The sequence below is a fragment of the Motacilla alba genome, chromosome 5, assembly GCF_015832195.1.
Source record: "Motacilla alba alba isolate MOTALB_02 chromosome 5, Motacilla_alba_V1.0_pri, whole genome shotgun sequence".
Taxonomy (NCBI): Eukaryota; Metazoa; Chordata; class Aves; order Passeriformes; family Motacillidae; genus Motacilla; species Motacilla alba.
The window spans coordinates 58,728,622-58,750,737 of record NC_052020.1 but is presented as its reverse complement, the minus strand read 5'-3'; the positions used below and the strand labels follow the sequence as shown (position 1 = coordinate 58,750,737).

The 22,116-nt window shown below is 45.7% G+C and overlaps 1 protein-coding gene across 11 annotated transcripts in view; it reads left to right on the top strand.

Annotated features, from left to right (window-relative positions):
* FBXO34 (F-box protein 34) overlaps window positions 1-22,116 on the top strand; it is a 41,761-nt gene that overhangs the window by 13,324 nt on the left and 6,321 nt on the right. For 4 of the 11 annotated variants that reach the window (XM_038137556.1, XM_038137562.1, XM_038137564.1 and 1 more), the window contains exons 2-3: window positions 289-367; window positions 15,006-15,208. In XM_038137556.1, the coding sequence (XP_037993484.1) occupies window positions 15,132-15,208 (77 nt within the window). In that variant the 5' untranslated portion in view covers window positions 289-367; window positions 15,006-15,131. Of the gene's footprint in view, window positions 1-288; window positions 368-12,523; window positions 12,624-13,426; window positions 13,478-14,326; window positions 14,746-14,796; window positions 14,844-15,005; window positions 15,209-22,116 lie in introns of those variants that run through there. The other 7 variants (XM_038137559.1, XM_038137560.1, XM_038137561.1 and 4 more) reach the window with 7 other exon arrangements.

The window sequence follows — 22,116 nt, the reverse complement described above, 5'->3', positions numbered from 1 at the left end:
CACTGTGGCTTCTGGGGGCCTGACGGTCCCTCCTCTCTGCTATCTGTGCTCTTGTGGTGCCAGATTGGCTTCTGCCCAGCCACTGGGCTGTTTTTGGGGTGTACTTGATCAGTCAGCACTGAAGAGCTTGAATTGGTGGTTCTCCATGTCAGCAGTGCATGGGTTGCTGTTCCCATGTGCCCTTTGCTCTGGGCAAACCGGATCTTTTGGGTTTTAGGAGCTGGGTAGTGGTTGTTAATACCTTTACCGTGTCACTAATTTTCTTTTTCTTTCCCTTTTGCTCTTCAGAAATGCCGTTCTCGTGAGTGTGTAAGGAACCTACAGAACTGTAATGTCTAACCCTACATGGAATGACAACTCTTGGAAGGTACCACCCTTTTTTAACTACGTAGCTTTGTTACAGGTTGGGTTAATGATGTGCTGATCTTTGCTTCAAAGCTTGAAATTGGAGAACTGTGTCTTATGTAATGCTGTCCCTTTGAAAGGGCTGACAGTGCTGTGATCCTCCAGCCTCTGATTTCCAGAAAAACTGGGTGCAACCTAGCACTTGGTTTGGGGAGCTGAGGGACCATCCCTGTTTCTCTGTGGATGATGATGTCTTCAGGCAGCTCTGGTGTTGCCTTAGGAACAGATGGTGGTTTCTATTCAGAGCTGAACTGAGCTTTCTTCATACTTGGTGGCCATCCTTGGAAACATATTTCCCTTCTTTTCGTGATGCATGATGGTTTGCCCGTTTCTTCAACTCAGTGACCTTCTGGATTGTCTTTCTTGAGGCTTCTAGGCATATTTATAAAGAATATTGTGATGAAGTGCAGTTACACTTTAACATTTAGATTGAAATGTCTTGGCTGTTCGTGCTGCATTAACCAGCTCTCAGGCGTTGGCTTGTTCTGCTGCCTGATCCCGCAGTGATGCCATAATACTGAATTTTGGACTGCCCTGTGCATTGCCATGGCAACAGACTGATGTCACACGCTCAAGGACATGACTTCAGTGCACGATCATGCAGAGGCACAATCAGATTTTTGGAGGAGAAAGCTGACTAATGCACATCTCAAAAGCAAACAAGGGGAATGCAGGTTACAGCTGACCAGCCAAGGTGCCTCAGTGTGAAAATTCCTCGCTTAGAGGAGGGGCTGATTCTGTCTCTAAGACTGGAACAATTGTCTTGAAGAGCTTCTCTTCACCGTGGAGAAGCAGAGGACTTGCAGGTCTCCTATATCTTTAAAACAGGTGGTGGAAGAGATCAGCATTTCTGGGGTGGGGAAATGCTCTCTGGTTTCAGAGCTCTGAAAGGGCAATGCTTTCTTTTAATTTTAAAGAACCTCTCAGTGGTCTTGTAAGCACCCTGAGAATACTTTGACTTGCTTAATGTTGTTCAAACAGTTTAATTGGTTTTCCAAAGCTTTTATTTTATCCATAACATTGGAAGGTGAAAGGGGAACTCCGCATCTGCATTATGGTCACATTTTCCTATATCCTATTAGCAGATTCCAAGATTGTTTAATGTGATCTCCACCCATTTCATTTGGCTGCAACCTTTGCTCCCATGAAAACAAGGCTGATTGTTCTGAATTGCTGTGTGTATGTGCTTTGGCACGGCATGAAGGTACCTATAATAACACAACCATTGTCTGGAAAAAAAGGCAGTTTGCAGTAATAACTACAAATAAAAGGGTGCAGTCCAGGGGCAAGACAGATAATGGTCATTTTCCCACCCACTGCACAGGGCAGATTCTTAAACATGGTCACCCCTCAGCATGACAGGGCTGTGGGCTTTAGCCTGGGATGTGAATACTGGGAATAAGGGACTGAAATATTTGCATGTTGTTCCAAGTTTCTCTTTCCTGGCCCCGGTTCCATTGCTCATATCTACGGATGGGGAGACTCAATGGCTTTTGCACAATGCAGTGTTTTATTTGCATGCTGTGAGCAGTTTAACAAGTGTGTGTGTGCTAAATGAAGCATTCCCACTTTCAGCGAGCAGCTGATGCACCCTTAAAATAAAATTAAAAAAAAAAAAGATTTTAAAAAAAGTGCCTTTAGGTTGAACAGTAGGGTTTTGAGGGGTGACATTGTGCTGTGTGCCTGAGCGGATGGTGGGTCGTGCCAAGGCTGAATGTTAACTAGAAATGCTGTGAGATGCAGCAAATAACCAACTCACACTCCTTGGTGCTAAAGTAATTTTTGCTCATCTCTGCACTTCGTGGGGTAAAAGCTGTTATAGTGCTAGATTTGGAAGTATTGTAATTGTTTTAAATGCTCAGTGTCACAGGAATTGAGGACTTTTAACAGAAACTGGCATTTCTTGTAGCAGTTTGGTTGCCTCCCAGGACAGGAAACTGTGAAGTGGTAAAAAAGAGTCAGGGAAAGAGTTTAACAACCCTCTGTGTAAATCATGATGCTTGAATTCAGATCCTGGCCTTGAGCTGAAAGGACTGGAAGCTCTGCAGGACCCAGTGATTCAAGCTGCTCTGCAGAGAACAAGAAGATAATGGTGATGGACTATCAGGAAGGCAGCCTTGCTGAAAAGAGAGGCTTTGTGATACAGTCGAGGGGAAGGAAGTCTGGAGAACTCAGAAAAGGAACAGATGTTTTTGGTGGTGGGGAAAAACTTAACTATCCCTGTAGTTTGCTCTTGCAGCAGAGCCAGCAGGAGGAACTTGATACCAAACAAAAGTAGGCACACCCAGGATTTAGCAGAGGGATCCTGGAAAGCTGAAAATCGGTGCCTTGGTGCTTTTCTGTTTGACAAATACCTTACACAGTGGCATCTGGCAGATATAATAATATATGTGTGTGCAAAGGTGTGTGTAAAACAGCTTGAAGGTGTTAGATGTTTCTCTTTAGCAGCAATAAAAGAAATATTGATGTATGAAGTGATACCCAAAGTGGGGAGCCAAGAGAGATGCTGTTCTCTGAGAAGGAATTAATGACAGAAGATGCATTAAAAAAGAGGGTGAGGTTTTTTTCTAGGGTGTGTTTATAGATGGTGATGACTTGAAGTGTGATAAAACAGATTGCTGATCCTGTGTATCAAAGTACCAATGGCAATGATTTTTCAAGCTGTTGAAACTTGCATCCACCAAAAAATATATATCTATTTCATTCTTCCTAATAGGTTAATCCACTGTAATTGGCTGTGAAATCAACCTGGGGGAATTTTCCCAGCTGTAAGTGATGCACAGCCTCTTTGCTGTCTACTTGGCAACCGTACCTTCAGATAATTAAAAGCTGTTTTTTAAATCCACTTTTCTTTCAGCTCTTGTTTTTCTGCATCTTGTTACTTCTCTGAGAGCTGTCAGTCACTCTTCTGGCTGAGGTGTAAAAACTAAGATAATGTGCTTTTAAGAAAGAAAAACTGCAGATTTTTAATTTTTTTTTAAGAAAGCATAAAAAATACAAAACTAGGTGAATATGAGGAGCTCTTTAGCATGCACGTCACTGCTGCATTTCTAAAAGTAATGAAATTTTCCCAGTCCAGCATGGAAGACTTTGACTTTCAGAGCTCTGGTGCCACTTGCCCTGCTAAAATCAATAACCAAGCCTCCATGGTTCACTTGGGAAGCAGTTCCAGTTACCCAGAAATTACAGGAGTTGTTCAGCACAGGGATCCTCTGGTTTCAGCACATACTTTCATTGCTCTGTAGTGTTTTGAGAGGCCGAAGGGTGGGATGCAGCTCCAGTGAATTTCCAGATTCCTAACAGTGTGAGGGACTGTTTTTAATAGTGATGATAAAAACAGCTATTCCCAGTTGGAGGTTTAGTCAGTGGTATAATTATCAGAGCTATGAAATAGTGCAGGGATGGCTTGGGATGGAAAAAACTAAGGCTTGAAACTTATTTTCTTGAGGGAGCCGTTTGAAATTATTTCCTGCAAGCTCGTAGAGAATTGGTGAGAGATGTCAAAGGGTGAGGGCTCAAGATTGGTGATTGCTTTGGTAATTCAGTGTTTGGGCTGGCAAGCTGCAGCTGGCTTTTGGGAGAGAATTGCTTGTTGAAAGCCAGGGGGGTGAGTGGGAGCTCTGGAGTGGGACATTTGGTTTGTAAAGTGCTGAGGATTTCCACAGCAGGGTCCCAGTCCCCAGCTCCAAAGCTGGCTCATTTAAACTATCCCTTCTAAACCACAGCTGTGGGCTCCTTATTTTCTGCTTCGCTTCTTAGTGATTCGGTGGGGTTTATTCATATTTTCTCCATTTTGTCCAAGAGGGGAAACTCTGAGAAGAAAACACTGTTTGTGCTGGAGGGAGCAGTGGGAATATTGGGTTAGAGAGCAATGTAGGTATTTTTTCCTTTTTCTGTCTTGATTATAAAGCTATTTTTTTGACCTGTTAGAGCAGAGACCACAAAGATGCTCTGAGGACTGGAGCACCTCTGCTCTGGAGCCAGGCTGGGAGGGCTGGGAGTGTTCACCTGGAGAAGGGAAGGCTCTGGAGAGATCTTGGAGCCCCTTCCAGTGCTTAAGGGGACTTGGGAAAAAGAGGGCATGTGACTTTTTATGTGAGCAGGTAGGAATGGGACAAAGGGGAACAGTTTTAAAATAAAAGAGGAGAGATTTAGATTAGATATTGGGAAGAAATTCTTCTCTGGGAGGGTGGGGAGGCCCTGGCACAGGCTGCCCAGAGAAGCTGTGGCTGCCCCTGGATCTCTGGAAGTGTCCAAGGCCAGGTTGGACAGGGCTTGGAGCACCCTGGGATAGTGGGAGGTGTCCCTACCCATGGCAAGGCATTAGAACAAGGTGATCATGAAGAACCCAAACCATTCTAGGATTTTATGTATTCTGTGTTTTTTCATAAAAAAAAAAAAAAAAAAATTAGTCTTGTAAAACAAACCCAATTTTGATGTTTTCAGTGGACTTTAGGAAAGTTCATACTTCCAAAGTGGTTATTAACATGGAAAGGATTGCACCACAATTATTTCTGATGTCCTCTTATAGGTCTGTGCCACTGAATTTTGAAGAGGAAAAGGGAAAGGCAGAAGCAGAAAGCAGAAGTTGTCACAGTTCATAAGTGTGCAGAAGTTGTCCTTTACTGAAATTTCAATGCTATTTTGGGGCTTTTCTTTTTTCCTTAAGAATGAATTACAGTGGAATTCGTGCTATGCTTAGGATTTCTGAAACTTTAATTGTGTCAGTTGCTAGGTGTATTGACTACAAAGCTCTGAAAATATCAAACTATTTTTACTTCAATAATTCTTGAGTTATTAGTGGGGGAAAAAAATCTTTAAAAATAGAGCTAATAAAAGATTAAAGATCTGTGGAATTGGTAGGTTTCCAGATTAGCTTAGATTTTAAACAGTCCTTTGAAATAATCATGCAGTAAGATCCTGTGTTTAATGTTGGTCTTTATGGCAGTTTACCAGTCAAAACTCCTGAGTTTATGTGAAGCTGAGTTGGTTCAGCAGATGTTTTGTGTACAACATTCTCTTGAGAATTTCTATAAACCCCGGTGATGCTTTGTCTGGGAAGGATTTGTAGTGTGTCCTCCTGGCTGCCTTCCGTCTCCATCTTGAGCCCTTTGGCCATGACATGTCACATGTCTGTGCTTTGGCTGGTCAAAGTCCTTTCTGGTCCCTTTAAACAGGTTCTGTGCTTTTTTACGAGCTGCAAATCAGTTTAGGGTGGGAAATACCCTGCTGCTGCTTTGGGATCCTTCACCTGTTTGTGTGAGCCAGCTCTGCTCACCCTCGCCCTGTTCCCTCCCTGTTCTGCTGCTGCTGCTCTGGCTGTGTTGGGTGAGCTCTGCCGGAGCCTGGTTTTGGCTCATGGATGTCCAGGGCTCCACTTTGGTCGTGGTGGTGTGCTGTTCCTGTGTCACTGGTGAGGGTTCCAGCTTTGTGTTGCTGGCTGTCACACCCTGGTGTCCTGTTTCTTCCCCTTTCCTTGCATGACTTCACCGTCGCAATACGACACGAAATGACGACACGGACACTGCTGCTCTCCAGGTGAACAAAAAAGAGGGACCTTTATTTTCTGACTCCAACATTTAGAGTTTTCCAAAAGTGACAGTGGATTGGAGGGTGACAGTGCCACCTCTCCAATGACACTGGACAGACCAAGAGTCCATCAATTCTCTCCTCCTCCATGAAAGAATGCAAAACATAAGTTGTTTACAGAACTGTGTGTGAGAAAGTTTGTTACACGAATGCAAACATCAGAAGGCTTAGCAAAGTCTTAAAAAATCAGGGTGACACTTCACGATGCAGGCCTGGAGGTGTAGGAGGGGTGCTCATTCCTGGCAGCCCCGAGGATGTCAGAGGGTCCCTCCCAAAGAGGCCTGGTGGCAGTAGAGCTCTGGAGGCCTCTGATTTTAGAGAGTGGCTGCTCCCTGTCCAGGAAACTGGGGCTGAGAGTCACCTCTCCAGAAGGCATGTCCTCATTCATTGAGGAGCTGTGTCACCAAGGCCAGGAGTTGTATGAGAACATAAGAAGGTTGTGTGGTCTTCACGGGAATGAGAAACCTCATCAAGTTCACCCAGGTGCAAGGTGCTGCTCCTGGGTCAGGGCAGTCCCAGATGTGAGTACAGACTGGGAGAAGAAGCCATTGAGGACAGCCCTGCAGAGGAGGGCTTGGGAGTTGTGGTGGATGCAGAGAGGGCTGGGAGCCAGCTGTGTGTGCTCACAGCCCAGAGGGACAGCTGAGTCCAGGGCTGCTTCAAGGCAGGAGTGGGCAGCAGGTCAAGGGATGTGATTCTCCCCCCACAGGGTGCCCAGAGCTGTGCCTGCCCCATCCTTGGAAATGTCCAAGGCCAGGTTGGATGGGGTTGGAGCAGCCTGGGATAGAGGAAGGTGTCCCTGCCCTTGACCAGGGGTTGAAACTGGATGGATTTGAGGTCCCTTCCACCCTGAACCTCTCAAGGGTTCTGTGAAATAGGATGTTTTCAGAGAACCCAGATTCAGAAGTCTGAATTCCCCCCTGCATCAGGGATCCCAGTGGGGTCTGCACCACCTCTCACAAGAAGTCAGATGTGAATAAAAGAGGAAGACTGGGAAGTGGCCACTCACCATACAAGGAGGGATATTCCTGTCCCTCCTGAGACCTGACATTAATAATTAGCTGTGAGTGATTGGAGTGGGTGACTCCCTGCTGCAGGGACAGACACATCCACCTGACAGGTTGGCCACAGGAGGTTGTTGCCTGCCAGGGACTGGAGTTGGAGATGTCACAGAAGCACTGCCAAGAGAGCATAAAGGTCAAAATAAAGTTCATGAGATTACTGATTACTGTTGTGGACAAAACAAACAAAAAAAAATTATTGATGGCTAGAATAGTAAAATAATAGTAGGAAACAAGCATAAACCCAATCTTCTCTCTCCAGTTACACTGTGGGGCATGACCTGCTCTGCCATGGAGTGCCCCTTATCCTTCCCTGGCCTTGGTGGGGTTTTTCCTCATGGTCTCTCTGTCAGGTGTTTTTCACCCTTTCTGAAACGTTTCCTCAGTGGTACCAGTGGGTTCAGTGATGGGCTCAGCCACGTCGTGTGGTGGAACATGAGGAGCAGGCTGGAAGGGGCCTGGGGTACCCCTGACCTCCTGCAGTAGAAGCTCTGTTAGAACCTGATACTAATTAGTGATTTATTTATTTTTTTTCCCTTAGATTGTAACCTGTTCTTTAGGAGCTTCATGCTTTGTTTTTAAGACACAGCTGGAAAGCTCAGTGAATCCCAAACTTATTCAGAGGGTGTGGGTGGCAGTGTGTCCTGTTTGTGGGTGGGTGGGTTGTTTTTAGATGTTCCTAAGGAATCTGTTCTGGTAGAAGTTTGAAGATGTAATGATGCACTTGGTTCCAAAATGGGCCGTGAAAAATAGTTTGAACTTCTTTCTGCATGAAATCTGTCCTGAAGTTGGGTATACTTGGATAGCTCTTTCCCTAAGTGCAGAGCAGACTTTTTTTGTAAACTGCTGACCTATACATTTGAGAGTTCTGAGTTCAGCATTTTCCCATTGTCCTTGCAAGGTGGAGGATAGTTCTGTGTGAAAGTGTGACGTTGGGGCACCAGCAGTGGCCTACTTTAGACAAAAGTTTGGAAAGATTTAAGGTTTTGTGACAATTCATGAGACATTGATACTAAAAATAGTGGGAAATGCCTTTATGTGGGAATAGAGTGGATTCAGGAATATGATAGGAGAAATTTGGGCATTTTGAATGACAGAAATCATGGAATGTTAAGGGATTGGAAGGGACCTTAAAGATCATCTCATCCCAACCTCCTGCCATGTGCAGGAACTTCTCCCACTAGACCAGGTTGCTTAAGGCCTTCTCCAACCTATCCAAATATTTGCAAGTAATGGCACAGTAACTTCTAAAGGTCTTTTTTGGTACTACTGTATTTAATCTAGTGTTTGTGCTGCTGAGTAAGGTTTGCTGAATTTGGATTTGGAGACCCTTAGGAAAAACCTGGACACTTTAGAGATGCCTAATGGATTTTGGAACCTCTCAGCCCTGCAGTGGACTGGCAGAATGAATCCATGGGGAGGAAACTGCATCGTTCTGCTTTGAGTCTTTTGTGTGTCTGTGTGGGTTTGGTTTGCTTGGGGTTTTCTGGGGGAGTCTTTTGTGCCTCTGTCTCTGCTGAAAAAGTATCCACAGTGGTATAGGACAGAGAAATGCACAAAATAACCTTTTTGTGAAAGGGTAAGATTCCACCTAAGTAAATAAAAATGGATTACCCCTTGTTCTGCTACACTGTGTAGGGCTGAACCTGTGGTCAGGGAATATGGGGTGGTCTCAGAAAGGACAATTGGCAACCCAAGGGCTGCTTCAAACCAAGTGAGAGCCATAGAAACCTGTTAAAGCCATGTTTTGTTCAGTGAATTGAGTTTTAAACCTGATGAAATGAGCGCTTAACATTGAGTCACCTGCTGTGGGGTTTTCCTTGTTAGCAGAGTTCTAAACAAGGAACTGTGTTTATTTATTTGCTGGATATTTAGAAGTCAGCTTTAGATTTTTTTCTGCTATTTTAGAAGCCATTTCATATCCCATGGAGAGATGTGCAAGAGCAATTATTCCTGTGCATTTTGTGCCATGGTGCAGGGAGCCTTCTTCCCTCTGTAGTGTCCTGTGTGAGATTTTTGCTGTCCTGGTGACATTTTACTTTGTTACTGTTTGCCAATCAAAAGTCCAGTCCTATGCTGGAGTACACAGAGGCAGAGATACACAAAGATACACTTGTAATCAGTTTTGCAACTGAGTTTATTTCTGTTGTGTTACAAGATCTGCCCTGAAACAGGAGAAGGAAACTTTAGGAATTAAAATAGGTCACTAACAAATTGTTCCTGGTGAACTGGTGAGGAATTTCTGTCAGGCAGGGCATGTGATGGTCACTTTATGAGCTGTCACAACAAAAACAAATCCACCCTCTGCATGCCAAAGTGAGTCAAGTGCAGTCATCCTCTCCAGCCAGGATCCCTGCTACCACAGGCAAACCAGGGTGATGAAATGATTGTTGGCAATCCTAATCTGCCATGTCGGGGTTGTAATAATAATAATAATAATAATGATGATGATGATGATGATCTTTTTTAGCAAGCTTATGTTGTATTCTTGAAAAAGATGGGATTTTTCTTGCTGGCTTTGACTGGCTTTCTGTAAAGTGGGGCAGGTTGGCTCTGTCCTGGTGTTCAGGCTGATCTTTCATAGAGGCAGTCTGGGTTTCTGCCTCTGCTGTTTGTCCTGAAACTCCCTTTTCATGTCAGTTCTTGCAGTCCTTTCTCCCCATCTTTACATGTGCAGGAGCAATCCAGCGAGACCTCAGCCTCACAAAACCAGGGCACCACGTCTCCAGAGCTCTGGGAGTGCTGCTCTACTATATTTGGAACCAGCTCTGTTGCTTCTATAATAGGAAGGCTTCTGGAAGCTTTCTCCTTCCTCTCGCCCCAAGAAAGTGGCCTTTCAGCTGAGCTTTCACGAATTCACAATCTGCATGGTAAAACAGATGGAGTTTTAGAGGCTAAATAATTCAGATGTGGCTCGTGGGTCATGTGGCCACGAGTGTGGGGTGTTCAGGGAGGATTTTTGAGGGTGCAGCAGCCACGGCCACGCTCACAGGGGCTCTGCCACCCCCGGTTTGTCATTCAGGGCACGCGACGGTGCCAAGGGGTGCCAAGGCAGCTTTCTAGAAAGCAGAATGATGTGTGAGCCCCGTGTGTTTGTCACCAGAGCTGCAGCAGCACTGCCCAGTGAGGGATTTACTGGTTTTGTTTTCCTCTTGGATCAAGCAGAACAAATCTAATGAGCCAGTTCTTAACTTCTTCCCAGCTGAGCAGCGAGTGATGTCCTTACCCAAATTGTGCAAGGCAGCTGAAACCTTTCAGGAATAGTTGAACAAGGGAAACACTTGTAATATTATTTTTCCCAATACTCATGCAGGGCTAAGAGGGTGCAGCAGAGCTTGTCTTTATTTTCTCTTTCCCTTCTGAGATTTTCTTTTTGAGGGGACAATTTAGTCCTTCCAACTCTTACCCCACCTAGACAGAAAGCATGTGAGCCACAAACGTGGAGCCTTTCATTCTTTCTTGACGTGATCTTGGAAGGAAAACAGGTTCTCCCTGTAGTGCTTCATTGGAATAAGCATTTCACACGCTTATCAGTACAGCAAGTGGAGCTGTTTGACAGCAGTGAGGAGTCAAATGTTGCCTCGGAGCCCTACATGCTCATTTCCCTGCTTCTGAAACACTCTGCACTTTGCCCACTGTGCATTCAGAAGTGTTCCTTTCCACTGAAAGGACCTAAACCCCACTTTGTAGCAGACACATTTTCCAGCATGATTCCAGGTGTGGATTGGAGATGGCTGAGTGCAGTCTGAGTTTCTGAGAACCTTGTCTTGCTGGGCTTTGTGAGTTCCTGCCAGGTCAGGGGGTGAGTGGGCTCAGGGAGCTGACCTCTTTGGGTTCATTCTGTCCTGGTCCAGGTCCTTGGGAGGGTTCAGGTGAGAAATCAGACAGGGAGGCAGTGCTGAGAAAAGGGGAAGGTGTGAAAGACTGAACAGGCCCAGCTCTTGGAGTCTTTCCTCATAAGGGAGGTGCTCCAGACCCCTCATTGTCTTTGTGGCTTCTGCTGATTCTGCTTTCATGGGAATCCTCAGTTTTCATTTGAATTGCTGCTCTGTGTGTGTGATCCGAGGATGGGAGCTTGGAGGAGCCTTGGGAAGGAAGGACTGGAGTGAATTTGGTGGGGAAATGAGCACAGGGCAGTGGTAACCAGGTCCTGCTGCTTTGCCAGCTCCGGTTCCTGGTGCTTGGCAGAAGTGCCAGCAGCTGGTTTTGGTGTGGGAGGAGACACAGGAAACTCCCCCACGTTAATTCCAGCTGGAGCCCTGTGGCAGTTCCGTTGCCTTTAGATCAGATAATCCCAGATCTGATGGACCATCAAACAGAGAGGAAGCTGAGCACACAAGGTTTCACAAGGCAAATGATGTCTGTGATGGCTCCTTTGGGGTTAAAAGGCAGTTCTTTGGGTGTTTTAGATGTGTAGATATTACCTGAAGAATGAAGAAAAAGAAATGCTTGTTCCTGTAGGTGTCTGCTCAGACCTGGTGTGTCAATCACCTGATTTCAGACCTAGCCTGGGAGCTGCTGTGGATCCTTCCCAGGGGGAGTGTTGGGATGGGGAAAGACTTTGTGCCAAAGCCTCTTGCTTAGGGGAATCTGGTGCTGTTTATAGGTGTCCTGAAGGGTGTTTGAGGAGGGAGGGATGACTTGGCTGGGGGATGGCAGAATTGCATGTCTGGCGAATTATTCTTTTGGAGACAAGGATCATATAATAACAACCTAAGACTGAGCTCCATGGTGGGAGAATGGACATGGAACCTGGTTCTTGCAAGAAAACAAACACCCTTATCTTATTACAAAGCCTCAGCACTGACTTTTTCCACCCTAATGACTGTTTTTGTTACTAACTCCTCTGAGTTCTGCTCTGAAACACTTGCTGCTGCTTCCTTCTGCATCCTGAGTGTGCTGATGTTCTTTGCCCAGCTGATCCAGAGTGACATCCCTATGGAACATCCCAAAGCTTGCCCTGCACGGAGGTGGGGTGGTCAAATGTGTTTTTACACGTGTTTTTACCAACAGGGTGATTGCTGTTCAGATCCAGTCCCGAGGCCACGGCCTCCTTTCAAGAAAGTAAATTTTTCTGAGAGGATGTGCCCACCCTTTGAACTGGCTTGTTGATCAGTTACTGTTGCTACAGCTAAAACACACTTGCACTAATCAAAATATCAAAAGCTGTGGTGAATTGCTACACAGATGGGGAGACCTTGACTGCAGCCTGGTTGAGTTGATACATTTGTTTTTCTAGGCTGCAGCAGTGCTCAAACCTGGTGATAAGAGAGGGAATTTTGTGGCCCGTTCCCTGAGCTCCGTCCGCGGCTGAGAGGATGTGTTGCTTTCTGCTGCCAAAACCAGAGTCCTTCCCACATCTTGTGCAGAAAGGCATATGTTTGGGGGTGGTTTCAGAGAGGGAGAAGAACACGATTAGGGTTTTAACTTCCTCTTCTGTTTTGTTTCTCTGTGCATCTGTATTTCAGTTTTTTGGGCTGTACCTGACTCTGTGCAAAACTTAAATCGGCTGCAGCTCCTTCTGCTAAGGATCAGCCTTGGTACATAAACAGTGCTAGTTAAAAGGCAGTAAGTATATCTGCTAGCTTAAATGCTGGTTGTTGTTTTTTTTTTTCCTTCTCTTTTCCTTTTTTTAATTCACAAGCACAGCTTTTTACTCCTCACACAGTAGGAATTTGTCAGGAGCTTGCTGGCATTAATAGTCTATTTCAGCTCTTTTCTATAGCCCAGCAGCTACAGAGGGGGGAAAAAGCATGCTTTGTATGGAGCTGTGGTTGGGTCTGTGCTGCAGTGCCCATCTGAACTTGGCTGTGTCTATTTTGTCAGCTTTTGCTTCCCTCTAGTAGTTGCTGGTCCCTTCCTAAACTCACGAAATCCCACCATCCAATGCCCGTGCTCAGATCGGGGTTCTGGCTGCTCCTGACCCGAACCACTTCTCTTGATGGTTTTGCTTCTCGAGCTCTTTACTGCAAACAAGATATCTTTGAGTTTCAATTCTTTTTTTATTTTCTCAATTGATCTCCAGAGGAGTTGGGACTAGGACAAAACATGTGGTATTCTTAACCAGGGATCCATGGAGAGGGTGTAAGCTGTTGGAAAAGTGAGTGGCATTCTTGAAATGGTGTGGTTGCGTTTATTTGGGTGTGGATATAATCATGCTTCTGTGATACAGCTCCTGCTGAGTTTGAAATGCTAGTGTTAGTAAAGCCAAAAGGAGAGCCAGACAAAAGCTTGGAGAAAAGTCAGAATTTCAGTGCCTTTTAGTGATGGTTCATGGGAAAGTAAGGATTTTGTGTTTGATTTTCCTAAAGCACCGGGCATATGCTTTTTCTTCTCTGTGAGTTACTGTTTGTGAATGTATATCTTTACAGCATGAGAACATCAGAAACACCTGGTTTTGTGCCTAGGTTTCACTCATAGAGGTAGGTCCTTGTTAGAGACTCTGGGTAGTCTGCTGAAAATGATGTTTAACTACAAAGCTTCAATTTCTGCTGTTGCTGATCGTGGCAGCCTCATTCCTGGTCTTCCTGAATCCCTGGAGCAGAGGACATGCTCTCCTCCTCCTGCTCTGCCACTGCCCTGCCTCCATCTCCTCCACCCCACACGTTTCTTAGCCTTGTGTAGAGCTCAGCAGAGATTTCTTCATGAAGACTGGAATGTGTTTATATAATATTTTATATATTATTTTAGGCTCCTGCTACTCAAATGTAGGCAAACGCTTAACCTCTTATTCGCCATCATTAAACGAACCGTGGAATTGCTGTAGCAGACATCAAGTCAGGTGGATCTAAACCAGCTTCTGGTTTTCCTGCCTGGAAGGTTCATCCTTCATCATTTTCCTGGCAAGTGTGGCTACCAAGAGCAGGTTTTCCAGGCCAGGAGTGTTTAGTGGGAGCACTGTTTGTGATCCACACCGGTGAGGCAGTGCTGGGCTGGGCGTAGTGGGGGCTCTTCTGAGTGGGAGGGATCAGGAAGGGGGTGATGTGAGAGGCTCAATCCCTGCAAAAGCAGGGCTAGGACAGCAGTAGGAACGCCGGGCAGAGCTGCTGAAAAGGGGAGAACAACCTGCTGCACTAAATCACAGCTCCCCTGGGGACACAGCTCCATAGTTAGCATCCTCAAATGGCATTCCTTTATTACGGCATCATTGTGCACAGTCCTCTAGAGAGGAAGCAAACGGTCTCTAAAACAATCTGCTGGCAGCTCAGGCTGGAGTATTTGAGGTTTTCCAGGGCTCTTTTGCTGTGTCACTCTTCCCTTTAATGTTCCAGCTTGAAGGTTGTTGTTCTTTCTCCATCAAAGTGTGTTAAAGCGCCGGTAAGAGTGTCTGCTCCAAGGACAAGGTGGAGAAGGCAGCAGCCTAGGGAGAACAAGAGATACTGCAGAACAGCTTTGTTCTGGTGTAATCTGTCTTATCTGCATGTGATGCAAAGACAGGGCAGTTTTCACAAGCCTTGGAGGCTGCGTGGTGACATGTTTTCTGTCCTTTTATAAAATCCACCACGTTATTTTGATTAGAGCGCTAACGTAACTCCTGGCAGCCTCAAATCTCACTGCTAGCAGCTACTTCCCTCCAAAGCCTGATGTGGTGCTAACAAGCAGAGAGATCTTGTGCGTCCTGTTTACACGGAGCTGGGAAGACAGCGTGTTCCGTGGGAGGTGCCAAGGTAGAGCTGCAGTTGGATATAAGGTGAAAAAACTCCGTGTGCGCAGACAGGCTGTGGTGGGGCGTGTCCATTTGTGTTTGGTGGTGTTCAGGAACTCCAGCTGCAACACTGGCATGATGATGTTAAGTTCTTTTATATCTGAATATGTATCTTTTATATCTATGCATGCGTGGCATGTTTGTGTTTGTGTATATTTATATTTATATCTATTCTCTCTCATGGGAAAGTCCACGTCCTGATCATCTGCTCTTGTCATCTCCTCACGTAGCTCTCTGTCGTTCAGTTTTTAGGTGGCAGAGACACGGTGAAGCTGAGCGTGGGCCAGGCAGAGCTGATGGGGGAGCCTGGGGTGTAGCCCAGGATGGACTGGCTGTGACGACGACGTGCCTTAGCCGGAGAGGTCGTTACCATGAAGAGTTCCTGCAGAGCTGGCCTCCACAGGGAACCGCTGAATTCCACATCCTCCACCTTCCATCAAGTCAAACGGTACGAACACACTGCCCGCTCTGCCTGCAGCTGAGGGGTCAGCACTGACTTTAGCCTTCGCCTTCTCCTCTCCCATTGTCTTGCGCTGTCACTCAAATGTTTGCTCAAAATCCTGACTTTTGGGTGGTGCTTAAGGGAAACGTCGCAATGGCTTAAGGGCAGAAATGTTCTTTGACGTTTTTGTTTGATAATGACAACTACAGATCCGCTGCAGCTGTTAGGGTACTTGCAGAAATCCTTGGGTTTTCTAACAACAGCTGTAAATTAGTTTGGGAAACATGGCTTTGAAGTAAAACTTAATTGGTGAAAGGCTCATCAGAGTAGGCTTTAAAACACGCAGGCAGCTTAAAGCAAGTGGAAATGCTGGCAGTCATTGTTGTGGTTTGTCTTTACTATGGACTAAGTAATTAGATTAGTTTAAGCTCAGATTTTGCATTGCTCACTCTCCTGTGTCTCTTATTAAGGAGAAATGCACGATTGATTTCAAACACTTGTGCTTATGTGGCAATTAAGTGAATGCCTCTCACTGTGTCTCCTTATAGGAACACCATGCGGAACAACTTGTCCTCATGCAAATGCAAGGACATGCCAGTTTGTTGGAGTTCAAACTACTTCAAAATATATGTGTATTTTTTTTTTAATTCTTTTTCTGAAACCAAGGCTCTTAAACTTCCTCAGTCTGGAGGAAGAGCGCCAGCTTTTTGGTTTCCAAAGGCTGTGTGGGTTTAAAGCAAACTTTTAACCTTTGTTCTTTGTGGTTGTGTAGACAGCATATACTTGCTATGTTAGTCTCATGGTAATTTAGTGCTGGAAAAGACTTCCTGGGTCACCCAGCTCCTTGCTTTCCCAAGCAGGATCTCATAATCCCTTTTGTGAACTTAGTCCAGCCTAAAAACATTTACATCTCTTCTTGCATCTTTTCTTCTCTCCTCCTGTAGATCAAGCCATTACTGAAGACGACAGATCTTGCTGTGCAATTAGGAACCTTCTTTTCACTCCCAGGCTGAACATTCATGACAGTTTATAGACTCATTTGAGTTTCTGTTCCTCTATTTGCCTTCTGCCTAAGGACTGCTGCTTATTTTCAGTGGTTTACCTCTTGTTCTGCATTCTGTGGGAGGGGGTTGTAACCCTCACCTGCGGTTTTGCTAAGTGACCCAAGTGTTCTCTAGTAGCTTCCTGAGTAGCAATTGCTGCTGTTCTCAGTCTGTGATGTCCCTCACAGAATATTCTCAGTCCTGGCTAAAAGTGTGCGCTGTGCTCTGGAGCTGCTCTGGCTGGAGGGCTTCTTCAGCACCTCCACTTCTTATTTCATGGATGTCTCTGTGGTGGCCAGTTCATCTCAGTTACTTCCAAAATTTGTTGGTGTTCCTCTTGCTGATGCATCACTGCCTGCATTTCAAACCCCTCCTCAGTTTCTGTTACTTGGAACTTTGTCCCTCTGCTGTTTTGGAACTGCCTCTGTTTCTGTGGGTGCAGAATTAGTGCTGAGGTCATTCCTAACAAAGTCAGATGTTCCCAGGGCTGATTCTTGAGGCATGTCTTTGGTTTCCAGGCTGGTATTTTCTTATTCAGCATCACCTGGGGCTGTCTGCTGCTAAGCCAGCTCCTTTGTCTGTTTTCCCATTCCTCTGCCAATCTGTCTTAACCAGTAAATCTCTTTGTGCTCTCTGAAGTCCATGTGAGGAAGATATAGTAGATTGGTCTAAAAAGATGGCTTTTTTTTTGAGAACCTTGAGGTTAGTCTGGCATATTGAACTATTCCCTCTTCCCCCTTTTTCTCTGTGTCACATTAATCCTCTTTGCTTGCAAAGCACCTTTATATTGGAGTGAGAATACGAGCCCTGGAGAGGCTGTGATCATTCTCCTTCTCTTTCTCCCCTGCAGTGCCCCCTCCAATGTGCCACATGTTTATTATCTCCTATTGTTGCCTTTCAAGAGGTTTATAAATCCTGTTTCTTGGCCTGCGGTGCATGAGCCTATCTGGTTTGGATTCTAAACCTGGGATGAGCCAATCCTCACAATTTTTATGAAGCTCTCTAATCCTCCTCCTGCCAATGCTCTTGTTCAGATTAACGCCTGGGCTTTTGCCCTCATCATCACCCTTACCTCCCCTCTTTAAAAATGCTGCAAAGTCAAATTTGGTATTTTGTGTTGTACTCTTGATCTCTGCCCTGCCCTTGCTTGCAACCCTGGTTCGTCTTTTCTCTCACAAACTGAAAAAAAACCTTTCACTATTTCTTTGTTGTTAAATATCTCTGCAGTGACTTAACACTGCTCCAGTTCTGATGTTTATTCCTGGACTTTTTGGTCTCTAAGGTAGACGTTTCCAAGTAATGTGACCTGAAACTTGTGTCTGCTCCTGGTATCTTTCACAAAAAAGGATCACATCCAGTTGGAGTTGCTTTGAATCTTTTGTTAGGGATGTGTTCTTAATAATGAAAACACCTTCTGACTCCTGGAGAATGCAGTGTGCAGTAAAATCCTCCCCAGCACAGCTGAATTCATGAACCAGGGCAGCCTGGTAACTTGCCTTCAGCTCTACTTTTGCTTGCTTTTATTTTGAATGCTGAGAATGTTACTGATGGTGTGGTCCAAGGTTAATTTCTGCAACCTTTGATGTGTTCTCATTACATATGCACAACAATGAAGGCTATAAATAGCATCACTGTGTGATGGTTGGTTAACACGAGAAATTTGTTGCACTGTGATATGAAGAAAGGTCCTCTTGCACTTTATGAATCAGGAAACAAATTAATAAATGTAAAACACTTCCAGAAGGACACTTGTCACTTACCTGTGCTGCTCTGGGCAGCTTTCAGCAGAAGCCCTATAAAAGCACCAGTTTTTGTCTTGCTGTCCCTCTGTGGTTTCCCCTCATCCTGTCCCACCACAGCCACCTGTGCCATCCCATCATCTCTGAGCTGCACATTTCTGGAGCAGCTGATAACCTTGAATTCCAAATCTTCCAGTTTATTTTGTTCCCTTCTGCTTTGTCATCTCTGTGTCGTGTCTGGTGTGGTTGGCAAGCAGGGCTTTGAGCTTTCTGAGGCTCAGCACAGAGTTGCTGCTGCATCTCTCCCTTCATGAGAAATGCTTCTATACAAAAGCCTGGCAAAGCTGTGGCACTTCTTGTACAAAATTTAGGAAGCAGCCCAGGCAACTGTGCTTTACTGAAGGGTGGGTGTGTGTTTAGTGTAAAACATGTTCAAAACATTGATGGGTGGGAGCCCTCAAAGTGGAGTGCTCTGTGTTAGGCTTGGGGGTGCATTCTGTCACCCAAAACCTCTGTGTGCTGCAGCTGCTGCCCTTTGTGGGATGGATTTTCTGGCTGTGCTGGGTGCAGCTGTGTTTGGGTGTTGTCTCCCCCAGAATCGGGTTATCTGAGCACCTGATGCAGGGGAACAAGCTGGGGAGGGACCCAGCCTTAGGAGTTTGGTTCTTACACAGTGCATTTAGCTCCTCAGCTCTGCTGGGCCAGCTCTGCCCCAAGGTTTTGGCATTCTCCCACTTGCCCCAGGCTGGCCACTGGAGCAGAGAGCTCTCCTTCAGCAGCCACATGCCTTCTGTTTGCCTTCAAATCCCTCTCTAATCCTTGCTGGCTCTCCCTTTGCTGCAAGAGGCATTTTGGAGGTGTTGGGAGGTGGGTCAGGAGCAGTTGCTGCTCCAAGGGGAGTGGGTTTTCAGGAAATCAGAAGCTTCCACAGCTGCCAGAGTCAAACCCACCCCTGCTCTGGAGCTTCCCAGCCCTTCTTTCTGTGAGCTTGGACCCTTGCCATGCTCCAGAACAAACTCCATGAGTGCAGAGAGCCTTCCATCCCGGGACTTTCCCCGGCAGAATCCCTGGAATGCCTTTGAAGCTGCTCTCTGTCTGCTTTGCCTTGCCCTGGCAGTGCAAAGGGGATGGAAATGGTACTGGAGATGGAGCCCAAAGGACCCACCAAGCCCTTCCAGAAATAACAAGTGGTTGACTGTGGTTAACTCCCACTCAGTGCTTAGTCCTTGCTAATTGTCAGTGTCCTTTATGGAGGAGGAAAACTCTATGGACAGAGAGCTGGGATGCCAGGGAAGAGGAATGCTTTGCCAGAGGTGTGGGGGTTTTATTGTTGTTGATTTTTTTTTTTTTTTTTTTTGGCTTCTGCCTTGTGTTAGTATGTCCTGAGGGGTTTTTCAGAGTTGTAGTTGGCACTGCAGTCAGCAGCGTGAGGAGCTTTTGCTGACTGGAGTTGGTGTTTACAAGGAGAAATCCATAGGAAACTTGGGGGTTTTGATGGAAATTTTCCCCCTAATAAAACCTTCCAGTGCTTTGCCCAGAAAACTTGCAGTGTGAATATGCTGTTTGTGAAGATCAGGCTTTTTTGTCCTTGCTCTTCTTGTTGGCCAGAGGAAATCTTTTGGCTTCACGGGGCAACATCAGAATCCCTGAGCTGGGAGCTGCAGGGGGAATTAAGGCTCTCTGTGGGCCTTACAAAGGAGTTGTGAAAACTGAGTCTCTTCTAACAGTTTTTCTTCCAACTCTGGAGTTTCCACTAAAGCAAATACATTATTGTTTTAGGCTGCTGTGATTTAGAACACACATAAACACAAAAGGATGCTGGAAGATTCTGGCCAGCTTGGCAAGTAGAATCGTGGAATGATTTGGGTTGGAAAAGACCTTAAAGCCCATCTCATTCCAACCCATTGCCATGGGCAGGGACATTTCCCACTAGACCAGGTTGCTCCAAGCCCCATCCAGCCTGGATTTGGACACTTTCAGGGACGGGGAGTCCACCAGTGGGTTATGGGTCTTCCCTTGGGTGGGGAGAGGAGGGGTGTGTGAGTATCTGAGCTCATATAAAGGAATATATTTCTGTATCAACAATGTATAGTAACCAGCTTGATAAAACTGCAGTGGAAACAAGCTGTAGTTAGGACTTACAAAAACAGCAGTCTCATTCCAGCAGTGCAAGTATCCTGTTTTTCAGACGTGGCTGATTAGAAATAGAAAAACTGGCCCCTTTATTTCATCAGCTTAAGGATGGAATAACAGTAGAAAGGCAGCACTGCTCGTTGTTTCAGTGCTGATCATTCCTGGCAGAATTCTCTCTTATCAGCAATTTAAAACCACACATTTGGGATTGAAAACCTTTTATGTTTGCTCCCGTGGACTTCTGAAGAGTTGTTGTCTCTAAAGATAAAATTAGAGAGCTTGATAACTTAAAGGGTGGAGGAAAGCAAACAGAATTATTTCTGGAATGAAGTGTCATAGGGAATATGTGACTTCACCTTTTAACAACTATTTTTGGTGGTTTTAAATATTTAAAAGCTTACCTGCAGCTGCCACAGCTCTCTGCTTGCCAGCACTGAGAAACAGGGGCGTCTGTGGGTGGGGACTGGGCTCTGGTTCATCTTCAAAGCAATTTCTGCTGGGAAGCCTTGTTCTAATTGTAGGAGCTAGAGATGAAATGTGCAGCTGATGTGCAGGGAAGGAGCTGTGAGTGCCTAAAAGTTCATTCTCAATGTCCACAGCAAAGGGCCTGCGAGGTGGGGGCTCGTTTTTCCAAGTGACACTTTCAGGTAAGGCTCATTGCTAAGATGGCTTTTGAAATGAAAGTTCTCTTCCCTGCTGCTGGAAAACTCTGAGGCAGGTGGCAGCTGGTCTCGTGGAGTTTGCAGAGCTCTTTATAGCTGTCTGAAGTTATTAGATGAAGGTTTTCTTTAAATCCAGATCCATTGAAACATGTGCATTGAACTGAGTGCTGAATTCAAATGAGGCAATTATTCTGGCAGTAAAACTTCTGACTAAGGCATAATTTTGTTATGTAAATTATAACTTTTCAACCTTAAATAGTATTGTTGGCTTAGCCAGGGACTAACTGAAACATAGGAAATACAACCTTAAACAAGAAATCTGTAAAAGGTGAGGCAGAACTTTACCCTTTGTCTTTCTCCATGGACCAGAAATAGCTGGGAGCAGCTGAACCAACTCTGCTGGCTGAACGTGTCCCCTGAGCCTGTTGGGGTAACCAGTTTGGTTCTGGTTTTATTCACATAATACCTGGTCTCACCTCCATTTGCAGCTTCTCTTAATGAAGGGTGTCGAGCTGATTGTCCTGCTGGATTCCTGAAAACTGCTTGAAGAAAGCCTTTTAAAAACAAGCTCAGCTCATCTTTCAAACACCTTGGCACAAAACTCATGAATGAAATTTGATCTTCTGCTCCTGGCTCAGGAGATTTCAGCATGCAAAGTCGTGTTTTAATTGTACTCACCTCTTCTCCCCAGGGTACGGTGGCGAGCAGCCACCAGAGCTTTTCTCTCCCTAGTCTGGGAAATGTCCTTCTGGAAGGGAAGGGAGGGGAAGGCTGCAGGCACTGTTCTCTGCAGCACTTTGCTGCAGTGCTTCACCCGCTGCTCTTCTGGGCTGGGCTTTGGCCAGGTCACCTCAGTGGCCTGACCCTGCTTCACTGTGAAGTACAACCAGAGTGAGGCAGCCCCTGTGAAAAATGAGGCCGGAGCAAACTCCAGCAGCCTCCATTTCCCAATTTTCTCTCCATGCATCTATTTCAACGCCCTGAAGTTCTATTTTCATGAGATTATTTTAGTTTTTAGCATCGACTGAGGAGGCAAACAAAGTAGCTCAGTTGCATTTTGCAGAGGAGACTAAACTGGGAGGTGACCCAGTTCCAAGGAGCTGGAATTGGCACGCAGGAGGCTCAGGCAGAGAATTAACCCAGGGGCTGGGTGGGTGTGTCTGCAGCCCTGGGATCTCTTCCCCGCAGTCTCCAGATGAGACTCAGGTGGTTTTGGCATTATCTGGTTGCAAGAGCCAGGTGGTGATCTCCCTAAAAAAATCCAGAGGGAAGGAACGTGACATCTGCCTTTCCAGCAGCTGCTTCCTGGCCTTCGAAGCCCTGCTTGGACCAAAGAG